A 19,693-nucleotide genomic window follows, 5' to 3' on the forward strand; every position below is an offset into this window, starting at 1 on the left:
TCTACAGCTAGTTATTCGCATCCCATCTTTGGGATCTCTGTTTCTCTCTCCATTGACCTTTTATACCTCTGTTAACCCACTTAGACCTCCAGGGTCCAAGTCAGAAAATTCAGAGCATTGCTCTAGCTCATAGAAACAGCAGGAACTGCAACACCGTCAACCTGGGTTTGTTTGATGAAGTGAGTGAGAGTTGCAAGGCAGGGCTTAGAAAGGTGCTAGATTTTAAGAGATAAGTACAATTGTGTTTACTGTTAAAACAAATGCTATAACAATTTCCATAACTATTTTACAATTACAGAAAACACAGCTGACTAATATGCTTCCATTATGTTAAACAAGCCTGTTGCATTATAGAATACATACTGCATAACAGACTGTGCAACACAGTAAGGATTTTTTACTTTCTTCAGCAGTGAAATATGTTAAACAGAAAAAAAATAGTTCACATCACGTGAATCACATTCCCTCAGTCATTCTGAGCAAGCATCTCAAACTCCACATTTGATTTAGAGATAATGCCTAAGTTTCAGGCACTCAGCCATCAGAACAGTACCCAGACAGGCATCTGGGCACCAATACAATGCTGTGTGCAAAAAGCATCAGACACCTCAGAACGATCATCCTGAAGTACCCACATGCTGACTTAAAAGCTTGACAGGCAGATCAGAAATCCAAAGCTGGAGAGGGACAGAAAAAATTCAAAAATCTCTGAATAGGCAAATCTCTGAATAGGAAGACCAGTGAGTCTGAAGAGAGATAATTTCAGCAGTATGAAGGGAAAGTTCCTTGTGAGAACTTAGTCCAGTTACTTAGCTACACATTTTAAGGTGTGATCTACTTTTCGATATGCACTACATTGTTAGTATAACTACAGAAAAAACCCTCCAAAGTATTTTAAATAAATTTCATACATACTTACTTTGGCAATATTTTTAACTGGTTTTCTCTAAGTTCCAATATCTGGAGTTTAGTTAATCTGTAACAGAAAGGCATAACAAATTATCACAATATACTGTATTTTATGACAAAAGCAATCTCAGAACTTATTTACATTGCTAAACTTCAAAAAAGATTTACAAGTTTGAAATATTTTTTGTGTAAGAATATAAGTATGTTTTGTGCAGAAATCTGCATGTTATTTTAAATTCATTTATTCATTGGGGTTTGGTTTTGGTAAAGCAGCAAACAAACTGGATCTTGCCTGCTTTTCTGCATCTGCTTGAACACAGTTTTCCTTCATTCCATAGATTTTAAAGCACTTCATTGGATTAATTATGGGTATATGTTATCATCATATACAGAAGTACACAGGAAGTAAAAGAAGAAAGGCAGGATCAGTCCACACAAGTTAAGATGCTGAATTTCTAATACAGGCAATGTATCAAACCATTTCATATAAAAAGCCTCATCACAGGAATACCTGTGGTCTTCCACATGGTAAAAACAACCTTTAAATTCATCTTGTATTTCCTTCCATATTCTCTTTCTAGTCAGCTTCTTAATCCATTTTGATATTTCTATTAGAAGGCAGTTTGACCTTTCTTTCAGTAAATCCTTGGTTGCAAGATAAATAACCTCTAGATCCCAAACTCAACTGCTTGGCCGAGATAAGTTCAAAGCAGTCCTGACATTCAAGCAATGTACCGTCCCCAGTGGAATTTTTTGCATTAGGACAGAAGTGACAAGACTATCTCTTTGTTAAATGAAACGCAGAAACAGTTTGGTTTAAATACAGACAGGGTTGTAAAAAGAAGAGTTCTACATGTGACCCACCAACAACCCTAACACAACACAAAATAGGTCATTACACTCCCAGACTCAAAAAGGAGTTTAGTGAACAGATCAGTCTTTCCTGAAGATGCTCAAATGAGTATGTTGTAAGGACACAGACAAAAACCTTAATGCTGATTAAGTAGTAAGAACTATACTTAAAGTAAAAACAGAAAGCCTGAAAACAGTATTTATTTTTCCTCAAGACATTCACTCATTTTTGGATGCATTTGAAAGTAGCAATCTGCCACACCTCTGAATACCCTAAGAATAACAGTCACCTTGAAATAGAGCAGAGGTCAACCTAGCCCAGCATTGCAAGCAGTACTTGCCATCTGGTAGCAACTGCTGGAGGGAAACCTCCTCCCCCCAACTTCCCAAAGAAAAAAACCACCCTGTAACAATGTTGAAAGAATACCCTAATAAAAACCCAGTTCATGGTAATATCACTGCTGTCAATCTAGGACATAACTGGAAAGGACCTCCTAGCCTTCTTACCCTACCTGCATCCTAAGATATGAATCTGTGACAAAACAAAATTTGTTTGTTGAAGCACCCTCAGATTTGAATGGTCATTTTGTGCTTGGACTTCTGAACCCAAGAACTGGATTACAAATGGGCAAGTCTCACACTTCAAGTGAATAACTTCCTTCACTAGAAGGTACTTCTGTGGCATCTTGTGGCTTGCATGGCACCTAAGTTATGCTCAAGGGTACACTGGACATATAGGAAACATTTTCCCATAATTATTTACTATCCTAGTCTGCTGCAGGACTTTCTCAATTCCCTGCATTTTCTGCAACCAGGCAGGAGTCTTGCCTAGCAGCACCTCTATTTTAACATCAAGGTAATTATTTTTTCATACTGAGAAGACACCACATTTTCCTATGCACCAATACATGGGCAGAAACTGGGATCCCATGATAACAGCAAAACATCGGAAATATCAAACCAGGTTCTACAGACTTTTATCCCTGCATTTTACTAACATTTTCTTATAACATTAACTTCTGTTTCCCAAAGCTTCAAATGTTCATGTTACCCACTGTAAATCTTCTCCCTCCCAGATTCATTGTGGACTTGGATAGTATGCAACAGCAGGAGGTTTATTGTTACATCTTTAGTATCAGGGATTCTCAAAATATGACAAACAGAATGGACAATCTTCTCTAGAAGGGAGGAATAGTAGTCCTTTCTCTTTGGAGACTTCAGGTGTTGCTCTTTATAGTCCTAATGATGAACTTAAAACATCAACAGCAGAACTGTAGCTCTTAGCCGCTTTTGGTATTAGATCATCCCCATTACCAGCTCAGATTAGGGGCAGCCTCTGAAAAGGTAAACAGTTCAAGAACGCTGGAGAACAAGGAAGAAGATCTGCCTAATAAGATACCAATTCTTCACATTAAGAAGAAATTATTCCCCACCACCACCTTTCTGATGCATCCCACAACTCTGGATACCTGCTCAGCTTCTTACAGTTTTGTAGCAGGGCTCTTTTTAAACACTGGTCTAAAAATAAAGTAGCACATTCAATCAACTCCAAACCCATTTATTTTGAGAAGGCTTCAACATTCAAACACTGCATTAGGCTCCAGTTGGTGTTTTGCTTTGATGATAGCTAGACTGTTTGTAGTTTTTCTTCACAACATGTGTATGCAGTCAAATTTCTCAGTTGAAAGCAGTAGAAGCAAACCTCCATTCATATGCTAAACTATATATATATATGGACGCCCACACTTTGTTGACTTTAGCCAGAACTCACTGTACTACACTTCTAATAAGCTAATTTTGTAAACTTAAAGACTGCCTTTGGTGATAGAAAGGTTCATAGCTTTGTGACCTTGTTTCATGTTCTACTCCCTCCAGCTAACCCTAAGAGATTGGAGATACAAATATCTAAGTTCTTATGTGTAGAGCTACACAGAGGCTACCAGGGAAACATTTTCAACCTCTCCTGGCTAGGAGATACAGGCTGCATCTAGACTAGTAATTTTCTTGCAGTAATTGATGAGAAATATTGGCCTGAAGCAGTTGTCACTTCTTCCATTATGACTGGGAGGGTTAAAGTTTAATATAATAGTGCACATCAAATACTCAGCCTAGCTGCTCTTTAAATTGCTGGTGTAAATACCCATGCTAAGCATATGAATTGCTATAATGGAACTGAAAAACTAGGGTTTAATTCAGAAAAGAAATACAGACAGAAAATTAGTCCACCTATACTAAAGGAAAAATAAAAGTCATAGTGACAGAATGTCTATTTCCTCTGCCATTCTATCACAAAGATTTGTTATACTCATACAGAAACATTTCATTTCTCAACTGTAAAAACCCATAACCACAGAAATATTTATACATCACCTAAACACAAAGCTATAAGGGAGTATTATTCAACTTTAAGTATAACTGGTGTAATGGTCTCAACAAAATTATTGTTGCAGGACTGTTATTTTACGTAATCAACTTAGCTTGCTTTTAAAATGTAGCTCAACTTTTATTTAAAACAAAATCTCTACATGAACACTTTGCCAGGATAAGATCAATATTCTTCCTAAATCTGATTTCTTTAACTATACAATCTGTAAAATTGTAGAAGGAAATATATAGCAGGTATACTTAGAAACTCACTGTTCAACAGCAGTCATTCCTCGGAAAGCTAAAAATATTTGAAAGAGAGATGTTCTTTATTTTTCACCTCCCTTGCAGTTTTGCTAATGCAGAAATATTTTTTTAAAAAATCATAACTAAAATATAAAGGCAAGAGGACTGAAATACACGCATCCTATACCAGGTTACATTTTGCAAAAGTTTCAGCAAAATTGCATATATTTAACTAAATTAAGTCCCAAATTTGATCATCATTGTACATTTATGTAAAAAGATATCCCAAAGTAGATACTACTAAAAATATCTACTACTGCAAATACTACTGGCAAACTGTTGAGAAACAAGATTAAAAGTAAATTCATTGCAACATCACAGTAAAAAGTCTCTGGAAGCAATACCCCACTATAGACAACATTCTCAAAGTTTTTAAAATTACACTGAAGATAAACTCTTTGCTTATCTTAAACACCCATCAGTAAATAATGTTTCCCTTTTAAAGTCCTGTCTCAACATTAGCATGTGGTGAGCTTCAAGTTTAGAATGCTCTGCTTATATATTTGTATATTTAAATGCAAATATACATGATGTATTTAGATACAACAGATATGGTTTTCTTAGGTAAGCACAAGCAATTCTCAGACTTCTGTGCACTGGCATAAAGGCTAATTCTAGGATCCGGGCCAATATTAATGCACTCAAATTAGAATTTGGGAGTGGAGGAAAGACACACACTTTATCACCTCAGAATTCCAAAGGAACTGGCACATTTAATCAAAAGTCTGGTGATTTTTAATAAGTCTAACAGGTTGGACTGGTACAACATATCACTGAAGGACAGCAAGTATGTAATGCTCATAAAGAAGGGAAAAAAAGATTGGATAACCTTGACCTCAATATTATGCAAAGCTTTAGCATAAATTTTGAAGGAGAGAATAAAACATGGAGGTAAATTTAATAAAATGCTGCATGGATATACTAAAAGTAGTTTGCATTACACAAGTTTTCTTTTCTAAGCATCAGGCTGAATATTACTGACAGAAGTGCTCAAAGACCCATTTTGGGACTATCCTATTCAATATTTTTTAACAGCAATCTTAAAGGATAGGAAAAATGTTTAAGTTGGCTGATGCCACAAAAGACAGTCACAGATGATACAGTGAATTATTAGGACACTGTAGGGGAAAAAACTGTACAACCTTAAGGACTGAAAAAAATAGAAAAGGGAAAAGATGCCACAGTACTAAGTCAAGTACTTATGATTTCCTTGTAGAGTCATCAGTCATTTCTGAGCTGTCCAATGCATTAGTCAATCATGTGGGAAATGACACTAGGCAGCTGCAAAAAGGGCTAGTGGAACACTAGATTGTAACCACAGACATTTCCAAGAGAAACAAGAAAATAAACATGATATTGTACAAGCCATGAAGAGATCTCAATTTGAATTCTAAATATAGCTACATATGCTGTCATTCTCCGCAAAAAAACAAAACAAAACAAAACAAAAAAAGAGATTAATTCAAACTGAAACTAGTTCCAAGATCTATTAATATAACCAGGCACAAAGGAAAACCTGCCATACCAGAGGGAAACAATTTTGTTTAGTCTAACAAATTAAGAGAGGTATATGGGAACACTATAAAAACAACAAGTGAGAGAATGGGGGACAACACTTATGAGGAAAGCAATTAAACTGTGGAACAAATGAATATAAACAGTCAGAGAGAAACTGATGTGGGAAACCAGGTTTCTAACCTGAACTGGTGGAACAGAAACCCCGACACATGGAACAGAAAAATCTAGCTACCTTTAATATGGCATTGGCTTAGTTTTTAAGAGGCATTATTGCCTATAACTGCCAGTAAGAGCAGGCAACAGAACTCAGTTACTTCATGTGTTCCCATGTAATGAAGAGTAATAGCTATAAAGCCATATACAAAACAACTGACACACCAAATTGAAAGAAGTTGAAGGCTTGTCCTGGATGGGAATAACTAACAATGCTCTAAATATCTCAAAAGCTTCTACCAGAGCTTTTTCTCATATTCCAAAGTACAAGTTCTATATCGGACCATTTGCACTAGCAAGTGTTTATACCTAGTTGTAAAGCTGTGGGGCGGCAGAGCAGTCTGATTACTTACAAAACATAAGTAATCGATATCAAAGGGATCTGAACCTTACTTTAAAATGACATGTTACCAAATTCATTGTTTTCTAATTTATTTTACATAAACATTATCTTCCTATAGAATAGTATTTATTCTGTGCAATACTGTACAATTAAGCAGGTAAACTTATAGAAATACTTTGAATTCATTTAAAAACAACTGATGAGAAAAGTCTTAATTTCAGTTTCATTTTCCTGGCTACAAGCTAGGATGTTGCAAGTCACTATTTATATTTTAAAAACCAAGGCTGAATTATTCATAGCTATTAAACAGAAACACTACACTGGAGAACTGGCTTACAAGTTGCCTTCAGTAACTGATTTATTCTTAAGCAGTTAGTAATTAATGACTTCACCATTTACCTAGCCATTAAGCATTACAGAACAGGACAGTGATGAAGAAAAAATTATAATTAATATGGCTTTTTTAAACTACATGTAAGATTAACTTCTCAGAACACCAATTGCATGCATTGGATCTGGCTGAGATGGAGTTAACTTTCCCCACAGCAGCCCTCATAGTGCTGTGCTCTGTATTGGTAGCTAGAAAGGTGTGGATAACACACCAGGGTTTTGGCTACTGCTGAGCACTGCTCCCACAGCATCAAGGCTGCCTCTCCAACATTGCCCCCCTCACCAGTAGGCTGGGGGTGGGCAAGATCTTGGGAGGGGACAGAGCCAGGACAGCTGACCCCAACTGACCAAAGGGATATTCCATACCATATGACATCTGCTCAGCAATAAAAGCTAAGAGAAAGTAGGAGGAAGAGGAGCATTCATCATTAAGGCATTTGTCTTCCGGAGCAACCGCTACGGATAATGAGGCCCTGCTTCCCGGGAAGTGGCTGGACATCGCCTGCTGATGGGAAGTAGAGAATAAAATCTTTTGTTTTCCTTTGCTTTCGCGCACGACCTTTGCTTTTGCTTTATTAAACTGCCTTTATCTTGACCCATGAGTTCTATTTCATCTTATTTTCTCCCCCCCATCCTGCTGAGGAGGGGAGTGATAGAGCGGCTTTGGTGGGCACCTGGCAGCCAGCCAGGGTCAACCCACCACAGTCCTTTTTGGTGCCCAACGTGGGGCTCGAGACAACGGCAGTTTTGTATTAAGCGTGCTATAGCTATAGTAGTTATTAAGTGGCAAGCTCCTGTGCAGGTCACGGAGTTTGTTGGCTGCTCTGCTTATCTCTTTATTCTGCTGAGCTTGGGAACATGTTAGTACAAACAATGGCTCTGTGCTTTGCCCTGGCATTGATGGCCTTGCTGTGCTGGGGGAGCTATCTGGTGGAGAGGATGAGGGAATACACCTCCTTCTTCCTACCTGGGACTGATGTGGGTGGTTTTATTATGCAAGAGGCTCCTGAGGTCCTTGTTCCCCCTTATGTGAGCTGTTCAATACTACTAGTTAACACTGTTGGCATATTATGGGGTTTGTGGAATATGGTCTCGTCCCGGAGTAAGAGGAGACAACTTTTGGGTGAGGCAATACTGAAATGTGCCCTGAGGCGGCCGGTCCCTGGGTGGCAGGGTGTGTGGAAGGACTTGGGCAGATTCCTAGGACGGTTATCACCTCCCATAACCTGGGACTTTACACCTGAACAGGCAAGCAACCCTGGCAAACTGATGCGCCACCTGATAGAAGGGTGCCTTGCCTACCCCAATGAAAACCAGCAGCTTCTAGCACTGTACTGGGGCCTGGCCTGTGCCTATCGAGCCACAGTTCAGTACTATCAGAGGACTGTGGTTGAGGCAGGGACCCAAACTGCATCTGAGGACACCATGGTTGAGATAGGCACCCAAACAACAACAACAACTACAGTAATTGCCCCAGTAGTGAAAAAGAAACAGTGGACAAGGAGAACAACGGGTCCATACCCTCGATTAGTAAGGGAGGAGGAAGAAGAGGAAAGGTTTGATCAAGAAGCCGGTCCTTCGACAAAGAAATGGGAGGAAGGAATGAGAGAAATCAGACAGGAAGCAGAAACTACCCGGCCCCTGACCTCATCAGAGCTTCGAGACATGCGGAAAGATTATAGCCGCCAGCCAGGTGAGCGGATTGCTGCCTGGCTGCTCCGATGCTGGGATAGAGGGGCCGACAGTCAGCAATTGGAAGGTAAGGAAGCCCAACAGTTGGGATCTCTTGCTAGAAACCGGGGAATTGAGGGAGGAATTGGAAAAGAGGCAGCAATTTGCAGTCTCTGGAGACGGCTCCTCTCAAGTGTGAGGGCAAGATATCCATTCAAGGAAGATCTTGTGAACTCCCCAGGAAAGTGGACTACTGCAGATGAAGGCATCCAGTACCTGAGAGAATTAGCGGTGCTGGAAGTCATCTACAGTGATCTAGACGATGATGAGGTCTCCAAAGATCCAGAGGATGTCCTGTGCACACGGGCCATGGGGAGGAAGGTGATTCAAAGTGCCCCAGCGTCCTATTCTAACAGCTTGGCAGCGATGTATTGCCCAGATATGGATACACCAACTGTGGAGAGAGTGTCTTCTTGGCTCCAAAACTTTTGAAGAAAATCTCTGTCCCTCCTCATCCCTACAGGACAGCGCCTTGGCTGTCAGGGGCGCCCCAAGAAGTCAGTCCCCTCCTGCCCCGGTCAGAGGGAAAGGGAGCCCCAGACGCATGCCACATGGTGCACTCTGGTTCTTCCTGCGTGACCAGGGGGAGGACATGAGGAAGTGGGATGGTGAACCCACCTTTCAGCTGGAAGCCCGTGTACTTGAACTGAGAGGGAAGACTGCTGTTAAGAAGGGGCCGCCCAAGAAGGCTGTCAGCATAGTTGCTGTAGAGACACAAGAAGGCAATCGGCGATCTCCCAGACAAAGAAGGACTGAAATCACCTCCCTTGATCCTGGTGAGGGGACTTCTGGTCTGGCACTGCAAGGGTCAGACAGTGAATACTCTGACCAGGAACAGGAAGAGAGGGTCCCTGCCTTCGGCCAGGAGGAGGAAAAGGCATGACCGGGTATACCGGACTGTGTGGATTCGATGGCCTGGCACATCAGACCCACCAAAGTATAAGGCTTTGGTAGACACTGGTGCACAGTGTACGCTGGTGCCATCAGGGTATAGGGGCACGGAACCCATCTGGATCTCTGGAGTGACAGGGGGATGCCAAGAATTGTCTGTATTGGAGGCTGAGGTGAGCTTAACAGGGGACAAGGGGCAAAAGCACCCCATTGTGACCGGCCCAGAGGCCCCTTGTATCCTTGGCATAGACTACCTCAGGAGAGGGTACTTCAAGGACCCAAAGGGGTACCCATGGGCTTTTGGTGTAGCCACTGTGAACACAGAGAAGATCAAACAGCTATCTACCCTGCCTGGCCTCTCGGAGGATCCCTTCGTTGTGGGATTGCTGCGAGTTGAAGAACAGCAGGTGCCAATTGCTACCAGGACAGTGAACCCGTGGCAATATCACATGAACTGAGACTCCCTGGCTCCCATCCATGAGCTGATTCATCAACTGGAGAGCCAAGGAGAGTGATCAGCAAGACTCACTCACCTTTCAATAGTCCCATATGGCCAGTGCAAAAGTCTGACGGAGGGTGGAGGTTAACAGTAGACTATCGTGGTCTGAACGAAGTGACACCACCACTGAGTGCTGCTGTACCAGACATGCTAGAGCTCCAATATGAACTGCAGTCAAAGGCAGCCAAGTGGTATGCTACAATTGACATTGCCAATGCGTTTTTCTCAATTCCTTTGGCAGCAGAGTGCAGGCCACAGTTTGCTTTCACTTGGAGAGGTGTTCAATACACCTGGAATCGACTGCCCCAGGGGTGGAAGCACAGCCCTACCATTTGTCATGGACTAATCCAAACTGCACTGGAACAAGGTGATGCCCCTGAACATTTGCAATACATCGATGACATCATCGTGTGGGGCAACAAGGCAGAAGAAGTGTTTGAGAAGGGAAAAAGAGTGATTCAGATTCTTCTGAAAGCTGGTTTCACCATAAAGAAAAGCAAGGTCAAGGGACCTGCACAGGAGACTCAGTTCTTGGGAATAAAATGGCAGGATGGACGCCATCATGTGCCTATGGATGTGGTCAACAAGATAGCAACTATGTCTCCACCAGCTAACAAGAAGGAAACACAAGCTTTCCTAGGCCTTGTGGGGTTCTGGAGAATGCATATTCCAGGTTATACTCAGCTTGTGAGCCCTCTCTATCGAGTAACCCGAAAGAAGAACTATTTTGAGTGGGGCCTTGAGCAACAGCAAGCCTTTGAGCAGATCAAACAGGAGATAGCTCGTGAGGCAGCTCTTGGGCCTGTCCGGACAGGACCAGCTGTGCAAAATGTACTCTACACTGCAGCTGGGGAGCATGGTCTCACCTGGAGCCTCTGGCAGAAAACACCAGGAGAAACCCGAGGTCGACCATTAGGGTTTTGGAGCCGGGGGTATCGAGGATCAGAAGCCCACTACACCCCAACTGAAAAAGAGATACTAGCAGCATATGAGGGGGTTCGAGCCGCTTCAGAAGTTGTTGGTACAGAAGCATATCTCCTCTTGGCACCACGATTGCCCATGCTACACTGGATGTTCAAAGGAAACAGCCCCTCTACACATCACGCAACCAGCGCTACATGGAGTAAGTGGGTAGGGTTGATCACGCAACGAGCTCGACTGGGGAAACCCAACCGCCCAGGAATCCTGGAAGAGATCATGGACTGGCCAGAAGGCAGAGATTTTGGAGCATTGCCTGAGGAGGTGGCTCATGCCCAAGAGGCACCACCACCATATAATGAGTTATCAGAAGATGAAAGGCGTTATGCTTTGTTTACTGATGGATCCTGTCGTATGGTAGGAAACCATCGGAAGTGGAAAGCTGCTGTGTGGAGTCCCACACGACAAGTCGTTGAGGCCACTGAAGGAGAAGGTGAGTCAAGTCAGTTTGCAGAAGTGAAAGCCATCCAACTAGCCCTAGAGATTGCTGAACGAGAAAAGCAGCCAGTACTCTATCTCTCTGCTGACTCCTGGATGGTGGCTAATGCCCTATGGGGGTGGCTACAGCAGTGAAAGAAGACCACTTGGCAGCACAGGGGTAAACCCATCTGGGCTGCTGCATTATGGCAGGACATCGCTGCCCGGGTAGAAAACATGGCTCTAAAGGTACATCATGTAGAAGCTCACATGCCCAAAAGCTGCACCACTGAAGAACATCAGAACAATGAACAGGTAGACAAGGCTGCCAAAATTGAAGTATCTCAGGTGGACCTGGACTGGGAGCGTAAGGGTGAGCTATTTGTAGCTCGATGGGTCCACGAAACATCGGGACATCTAGGGAGAGATGCAACATACAGATGGGCTCGTGATCGAGGGGTGGACCTGACCATGGAGGCCATCACACAGGTCACTCATGAATGTGAAACATGTGCTGCAATCAAGCGAGCCACACGAATAAAATCTCCCTGGAATAGAGGGCGGTGGCTGGGTGTAAGGGACTGAAAGAGTTAACGTCTGTCAAAGTCTCAAACATTGTAGCAATTAAGGTACAGTCTGCATAACAAAGAGGGAGGGACATTAGCAAGAAGTTGGCTGGCATGGACACAGGGGGTGTGCTGGAGGGTATGCAGTCCCGTGTTCTGGCAGAACCAGCCTGGTAACCCACCATATACGGCCAGAGGCCACACAAAGCTTATTGGAGGAGGGGGCTTGTAGCTCCTTGGAAAGTCCCTAAGATCACCACCCCAATAAGCCGCACATGCTCAGTAGGTGAAGAACCCTCTGGAACACTACCATATATGTCAAGAACTGTCTAGAATGAACCCATATAAGTCTTCAGGAGGCGAGACTGTGGACGGAGATTTAGACTATAAAAGACACAATTGCAAGGAGCTATGTTGCGTGCACCGGCCACCGGAGGACTACAACCCAGAGCAGAGACCATCGCTGGATCCAAGGGTGGTGATATCTTTCTTTCTCTTTCTCTCCCCTTTTCTTGTATCTCTCTTTTTCTCTCTCTGTTTTCTGACCTTATTCTGGGCACATAGGGGTAATATCATTGTGAGTTTGTCATGGTAATATCGTGGCGAGGAGTTTGTCATGGTTATACTGTTACAAGTTTTGCCAAGCCACTATCCCCTGTTTTCTGCCAAGTTTTAAGCAAGTTTTGAGGAAAGTTGTGATCTGATTGAACCTCTTGTGTAATTGTCGTTGCTCCGGATTACCACACAGAGAATCAAAAGGTTAACCTCACCCACCGAGTGGGACTGGGACACTGGGTTCTTTCTTTTAGCAATAAAGAAGCAACAAGTATGTAAATAAGTGTTATTTCTTGGGTCTTTATAAACATTCTGTCTGTCCTTAATAAGTCCGGTTTAAAAAATGGTGATAAAGATTTGGGGGTTTTTTTGTAACTAATGTGTGGCATAAATGGATTGGTAATGTACACTTCTTCCTCTCCTCCAGTTCACACTTTGCTTAAGAAGCAGCAGAAACTGCTCTGCATAAATTTGAAACTAAATATAAATACTAAGTTTCAAATTCAGCTGTCGTGGTTTAACCCCAGCCAGCAACTAAGCACCATCCAGCCGCTCATCCCTCCCCCCTCCCAGTGGGGTGGGGAGGAGAATGGGGGAGGGGGGGAGAAGGTAGAACTCATGGGTTGGGATAAGAACAGTTTAATAACTAAAGTAAAATAAAGTATAATACTAACTAATAATAATAATATAATAGTAATGAAAAGGGATATAACAAAAAAAAAAAAAAAAGAGAAATAACACCCAAGAAAAGACAAGTGATGCACAATGCAATTGCTCACCACCCGCTGCCGACCGATGCCCAAGTGGCAATCCGCCCCTCCCAGCCAACTCCCCCCTGTTTATATACTGGGCATGATGTTCCATGGTATGGAATACCCCTTTGGCTAGTTCAGGTCAGCTGCCCCGGCTGTGCTCCCTCCCAGCTTCTTGCACACCTGCTTGCTGGCAGAGCATGGGAAACTGAAAAGTCCTTGGCTTAGGATAAGCGCTACTTAGCAACAACTAAAACATCAGGGTGTTATCAACATCATTATTCTCACACTAAATCCAAAACCCAGCACTGTACCAGCTACTAAGAAGAGAGTTAACTCTGTCCCAGCTGAAACTAGGACACAACTTACCTGCCAAAGTTGGCTGGCAAAAACTCAAGAAAAGCATCATTCAAGTACAGCTGCGTTAGGTTTAACAGTTGGGAAAATCCATCTGGAAGCCTATATAGAAATAAAATAATGAAGTGCCTTTGTTTCAATTATATTCAGGGTATTAAGTCATATTTTCTTAAACAGCAGTATAGTATTGAAGTCCTACATATTGATAACATTAATATTAAGGTGGTACCAGAATTTCTACAAAATTGAACTAGATACTTGTTCACTATAAAAATAATTTTGAAATTAATCTTAAGTATTGAGCACAATATCTACAGGCAATAAAAACTACGAACAAGTGTAGTCTTGCTATGTATTTGTGATCTCCTGACACCTAATGTGGAAGAGGCATTCATTAGAGAAGATAAATTAAAACCTATGCAACACCTTCTCCCCCCCCCCCCCCCCCCCCCCGAAGAGTTCTCTCGCGCAAAGTTTATATCTCTGGCAGTGCTACTTCCAGCAAAGTTAATTTTGTCACTATAGAAGGTGACAGGGAAATCTACTCATATAAGCTGAGTTTGAAAAAACAGTGGTACAGGCTGTAGAGTAAAATTAATTATTAAGAAACAAAACTCTGCGTATTTCCTCTAACTTCACAGAGAAGTGATGGACTTAAAGCTGAGAAAGCCACATGGTATAATGTAGGATTGCTCACATAGCCTATTAACTTGGGCAAAATATTTTACTGACATAGCTATACTGTATCGCGGTGCAATGAGGTTAATGAAGATACTTCTCAGGTAACTCTGCTCCTTGCCTCCAAAGGTTGGCTCACAAAAAGTTGTCTGGGGCATGTTTGAGACTCAGCAGTGTTTGCATAAAATACAAAACATGACAAAAATTACAAACTTACTTTGAAATTGGATTTACACTGGCCTCAACAACTGCCAAGACTTTACAATTTTTTATATTTTCTGGAAACTCCTGTATGCCTGCAAGATACAGGGAGAGGTAGGGAAACATTCATTTAGCAACCAGTGGACTGGTTCTCCGATATTTCATTTTAGATACAGTTTTCATTAAAAAAACACTCTTATGCAGTATCAATTCTTTTACTATTTATTCCTAAAGCATTTCATACTGCCACTTAGCAGGCAGCTCAAACAGCATTATAGACACACAGTGCACTCACAATTCCCACTGCTCATTACCAAATAGTAAAGTACTTGTACTTTGTAATGTACTTAAGATCAGGCCCTCAGTCTCAATTATTTTTTATTTTTTTTAAAAGGCATTCATACACATGGTAGAACAAAGTTTCCAACAATATTTGTTTGTCAAATGCATGGCTTATATGACATCCAGGTTAAATGGTAAGGCTTCAAATCCTAAAGTAGGTTTACAGCATTCATGGTTCTGAACAGATCTCCCAAAATGTGACATATGCTTGGTGTTGGCTTCAAATTATATGTAGAGAGGGGAAAAAAAAATGCTGCAGACACATTTATGTCTGAAAATTAAAACAATAAGGAACCTTCTCATCTTCTACGGTTATCTCCAAAAATGCCAGAGTGGATTTGCAACCCACATATCTGCCAAAATTTATATTTGTCAGAAGCTGACAAAATAGACCTTGAAAACAGAAGACAGGTATCCGCCATGTCAGTAAGAAACCATTCTGCTGCCCAAGACTTTCACCTCAATCTTTACTATATGATAAAACCAAATACAACCATGGTTATCACATCTGCATTTGCTTTTGCAATGTATCACTACATTGTTCTTATACCCTGTGTTTTTGTTTTAAACAAACTCATCTTAAGTATAACAAACATTCATACTGCAATCTTTCCACTTGGATTAAGAATACACTTTTTTTTTCTCAAGAAAAACCCATATGCTAGTAAAACAAAGTTAGTTTAAAACAACTGTTTTTTCAGGTAACCAATCTTAGCTATTTGTCTTTCAATTACTGTATGCAATTGTGTCTACTTCTAGAGTGCTTTATCAGGTGTGTGGAGAGGGCAGCCTGAACCCAGGGAACAAGACCACTAAGAAGGAACTATACTCTGTGCATGCTCTCTTTTAGTCTAGTGAGAGTGTGAAATTTCATGCTGCTCCAAGCAACATTAACTCTCTTACAGTTGAGCTGCAGAGAGAAAGACAAGGGCAGTGTGTCTTCTAATTCAGATTAGCAGGTGGAACTTGGTTTTGTCTCTCCATGTGTGTTCTGAGAATACCAAAGCAGAAAAAACGTGGTGAAGCATCAACTAAGTAATGTTTTTACTTACATAAGAAATTACACAATTTCTGATGCTAGCTTAGAGTTTGGTTCTTTCTATGTTTGTGCAGTAACAAGACAGAACTGGTATATTGCGACATGAGAGGTGACAATATCACCTGACAAGAAAAGTAGCCACAGAATACATACTTTCACATTAAATTAATTGGTGATGTTGAGGGGGAAAGTCACTATGCTGACTTTTCTATAAATTCAACTTGAGTAGAAACTCCAGTTCTGCCAAAGTAGCCTTTTAGGTCTTTCTTGACAGAAACCTGTTTGTCATACCAAATGGTTGAAACTCTTACTTTTGATTCATACCAGGCGTTGTACTCTGTTATTGAGAGGTGAAAGGCAAGAAAAGCACGCTAAGCCACACAGTTAATCCAGGTGTTTAAATATCTCTAAGTATCATGGATCCTTTCGGGAAATAGCTTGTTGAACTCAAGGACAATAATATAGAAGTGGAGGGGGTCAGGAGGAATTGAATCATCAACTGTAATATAGGCCAAGATTTCTGACACTTCTGGTTTACTACCATGTGTGTGCATGTATATGCACACATGTGTAAATAAATATATATAGCTTTATATATATGGCTTTAGCCATGTAAATTTTACTGGGGCTGTGAGTGGGGTCAAAGCAGGAAGAGAAGGCAGGGGTTACTGATTCAATTCACTATCACTCTCACAGTTCAGAATCAAAACTAAAGAGATAATACTTATAATGTAATAAAGCTTCATTTCTGGAAAGCAGCAGTGATATTTTTCAAGTCCAAAGGTAGGTTTAAAGAAAGATTAGAAAAGTACCATAGAAAGACTAAAAATATACCTTACCTATTGCTGTCATATAGTCTTTGTATTGAGAAACACATTTCCAAGAAATTTAAATATGTATTATCTTAATTCCAGTTGTAGCAAGAAGCCTCTTTCACCAAACAAGAATATCCAAACATGCAGATGGAAAGCATCTAACGTGATGCAGAATCCTGAACCATGGCAGATGCAGAAAAATCTAGCACATAAGAGGCCTGTATAGATAAAGCTACGGACATTTTGTATGAAGTGGTCTTCCATTGTCTAAAAAGTACGTCAAGACCCCTTTATTGCTGATGATATAACTTTGCCTTCTTAAAATAAGTGTCTACAATAATCAGAGTAAACTGCCGCTAAGCTCTTCCTTGGAGTCAGTTATGTTTCAGATTCACTCTGTGCCATTAATTTTGCTGTTTGAATCACATTGAGAGATTCTCTAAGCTTAGTTGTTCTGAAAGATGGTCATACTACTGGGCCTTGGCTTGGTCCTTGGATGAAAGATTGCTCCGGTCCAACATGTTAAAACTTGTGGTTTTAATATTTAATATTAGTTTCCACTGCCTGTGCCAAGAATTTATTGAAACACAGAAGACTTAAGTCTCTGATAACTACGTAGAAAACAAAACACACAGCATATCTGCTAGAGAAGAATGTCAGTGTAAACTTACTCTCAAAAGAACAGTCAAATAAAATATTAGCTATCCAAATACAGACATGTTAAATCAGCATGCTTTTGTATATAATCAAAGGACTCTACAGTAGTCTCTTCTTTGACTATGCCTTGGGCAAGAGGCAGCAACAGTTTTAACAAATTAACAACAGAAATGCAACTGATGAGAAAGCTAACTGAAGGAGCCCATTAATTTATTTTTGCTTGTTCTTAGAGCCAGGATTGTTACAGTATACACACTCTTTACCAACCTCACTCAACACTTCAGTATGGAGAAGTGGCAGCCATCATTCAAAAGAGCAGTAAATTGAGAATGACAGCATGAAATACACCTAATGTTTGTAGTACAGATTCAGAAGATAGAAAAAAAAAAATTAGGAGACTGCTCCTCTACCAGATGATAGGAAGTTGCATTTACTAACTGGCTAACAACCTTCAGACACTCACTTTTCCTCAGCTATATCCCTCCTGCATGCTAGAAACATGTAGATACTGTTGAATTAGTATTCTTTCAGTTCTCTCACCAAGAAAGCAAATTCAAAAAGCAAGTAAAAAAGAGAGAAGGCAGAGAGACACTGGAGAAAAATGAGAGAAGGACAAAGGGCTGTAAAGAACATTTTATAAGAGGAGCTGTTCTTCTTTCTCTGCTTTCCATCTATCCTTAGTGTCCTGAATCTTCGTCCCCTGTTAAGAAAGCTCAGCAAATCTCAAGGATCTCTGTGACCACATCTTTCCACACTCCTTTTGTAAGACTGTGCTAATTAATCCATTTGATAGCCACTCCCCCCCTCCATGAGCATCTGATCAAATGAACACTGTAAACTGAGATCCACATTCCTTTCTAAACGCCATTTTCTTTTGTTGGAGATATGTGAGAAACAAAAACAAAGGATGCTACTTAGTTAACGAGGCGTGACCTTGAGAGGAGAAACAAGATGACACCATAAGTCAGCCAGGTAAAGACATACCAAGATCAGCACAGGGGCAACCAAAGAGCTACTGGAACTGTGAGTGAACTATCCTAACTAACATACTAGAAAACCCGCCCTCGGGTAGGGAGAGCCCCCTACCAACAGAAGCCCCTTCCTCACAGAACATGCGCAGTAAAAAAGGAGGACGCTGCGACTTTAAGCGGAGATGAGGCTTGCGAGAACCAATAGGAACGAGAGTAACTAAGCAAAACTGTAAAAATACTGATAACTGTTGCTCGAAAGGTATAAAATGCTTTACCGTGTGTTAACCGGGTGTGCTAGCTTTGTGGAGTTACCACCTAGCACCCATCTCTGCGCAGACATGAAATAAACAAATATCTCGGCTCTGTGTGTTAATCGGCTTTTTTGCACACCGGGTGAAAGAATCCTGATTTTTGGGACAACACTAGGAGATATGCTTTCACCAAACACAATGTATTAGACTTCATTCAGAGTAACTGGGTGAAATGGAATGGCTGGTGATATACAAATCAGATTGATTTCATGGGCCTTTTTCCCTTTAAAGCTCAATGATTCCATGAATCTTATCTTAACAAAAAAGTTTGTTGCATGTTTATGCAGGGCAGAGGTGTAAAACTACCCAATGTAACTCACTGCTGAGGAGTTCTAGCCTTCAAAGCCACTTATAGAAAGCAAAAGCAAATAGACAACATACTTATAAATTAAGAAAAAATTTTAACCTGAAATGATTTCCTTTAAATGAATAAGTGTGAGATTTACAAGCTTTTATAAGAAAACTGAGCAGACAAATGTTTTTCCACATGACAGAGGATAACCTTATCCTTTGATTTCTGGTTGAAGAAGGCAGTACTTTACTCTGTAGAAAGTAGAAACTGAGTAATATTCCCAAGTTATTGTTACAAACAGGATTTTTAAGTAGCCAAAATTAGTTGCTTCATTGAGTTGTCCCCTTTGGATTTCCAGATTTCAGTTAGGCTTTAACAGGTGCTTTTTGCAGAGCTAATACTTTCTGATTGGGCTCACTATCAGGCCAAAAACGAATCCTCTCCCCCTCCCTCTCCTCTCCATTAAAGTGTTGCTCTCTTCAGAAATTTAGTCAACACATTGTATTGAGTCTGGCTGGGACGGAGTTAACTTTCCCCACAGCAGCCCTCATAGTGCTGTGCTCTGTATTGGTAGCTAGAAAGGTGTGGATAACACACCAGGGTTTTGGCTACTGCTGAGCACTGCTCCCACAGCATCAAGGCTGCCTCTCCAACATTGCCCCCCTCACCAGTAGGCTGGGGGTGGGCAAGATCTTGGGAGGGGACAGAGCCAGGACAGCTGACCCAAACTGACCAAAGGGATATTC

The 19,693-nt window shown here is 41.1% G+C and overlaps 1 protein-coding gene across 7 annotated transcripts in view; it reads right to left on the minus strand.

Moving 5' to 3' along the window:
- LOC127028957 (erbin-like) overlaps positions 1-19,693 on the minus strand; it is a 79,749-nt gene that overhangs the window by 51,480 nt on the left and 8,576 nt on the right. For all 7 annotated transcript variants that reach the window (XM_050914634.1, XM_050914636.1, XM_050914635.1 and 4 more), the window contains exons 3-5: positions 14,537-14,615; positions 13,654-13,743; positions 920-976 (exon numbers count right to left, since the gene is read on the minus strand). In XM_050914634.1, coding sequence (XP_050770591.1) covers positions 920-976; positions 13,654-13,743; positions 14,537-14,615 — 226 coding nt within the window. The remainder of the gene's footprint in view (positions 1-919; positions 977-13,653; positions 13,744-14,536; positions 14,616-19,693) is intronic.

Source organism: Gymnogyps californianus, unplaced genomic scaffold (genome assembly GCF_018139145.2).
Source record: "Gymnogyps californianus isolate 813 unplaced genomic scaffold, ASM1813914v2 HiC_scaffold_51, whole genome shotgun sequence".
NCBI lineage: Eukaryota > Metazoa > Chordata > Aves > Accipitriformes > Cathartidae > Gymnogyps > Gymnogyps californianus.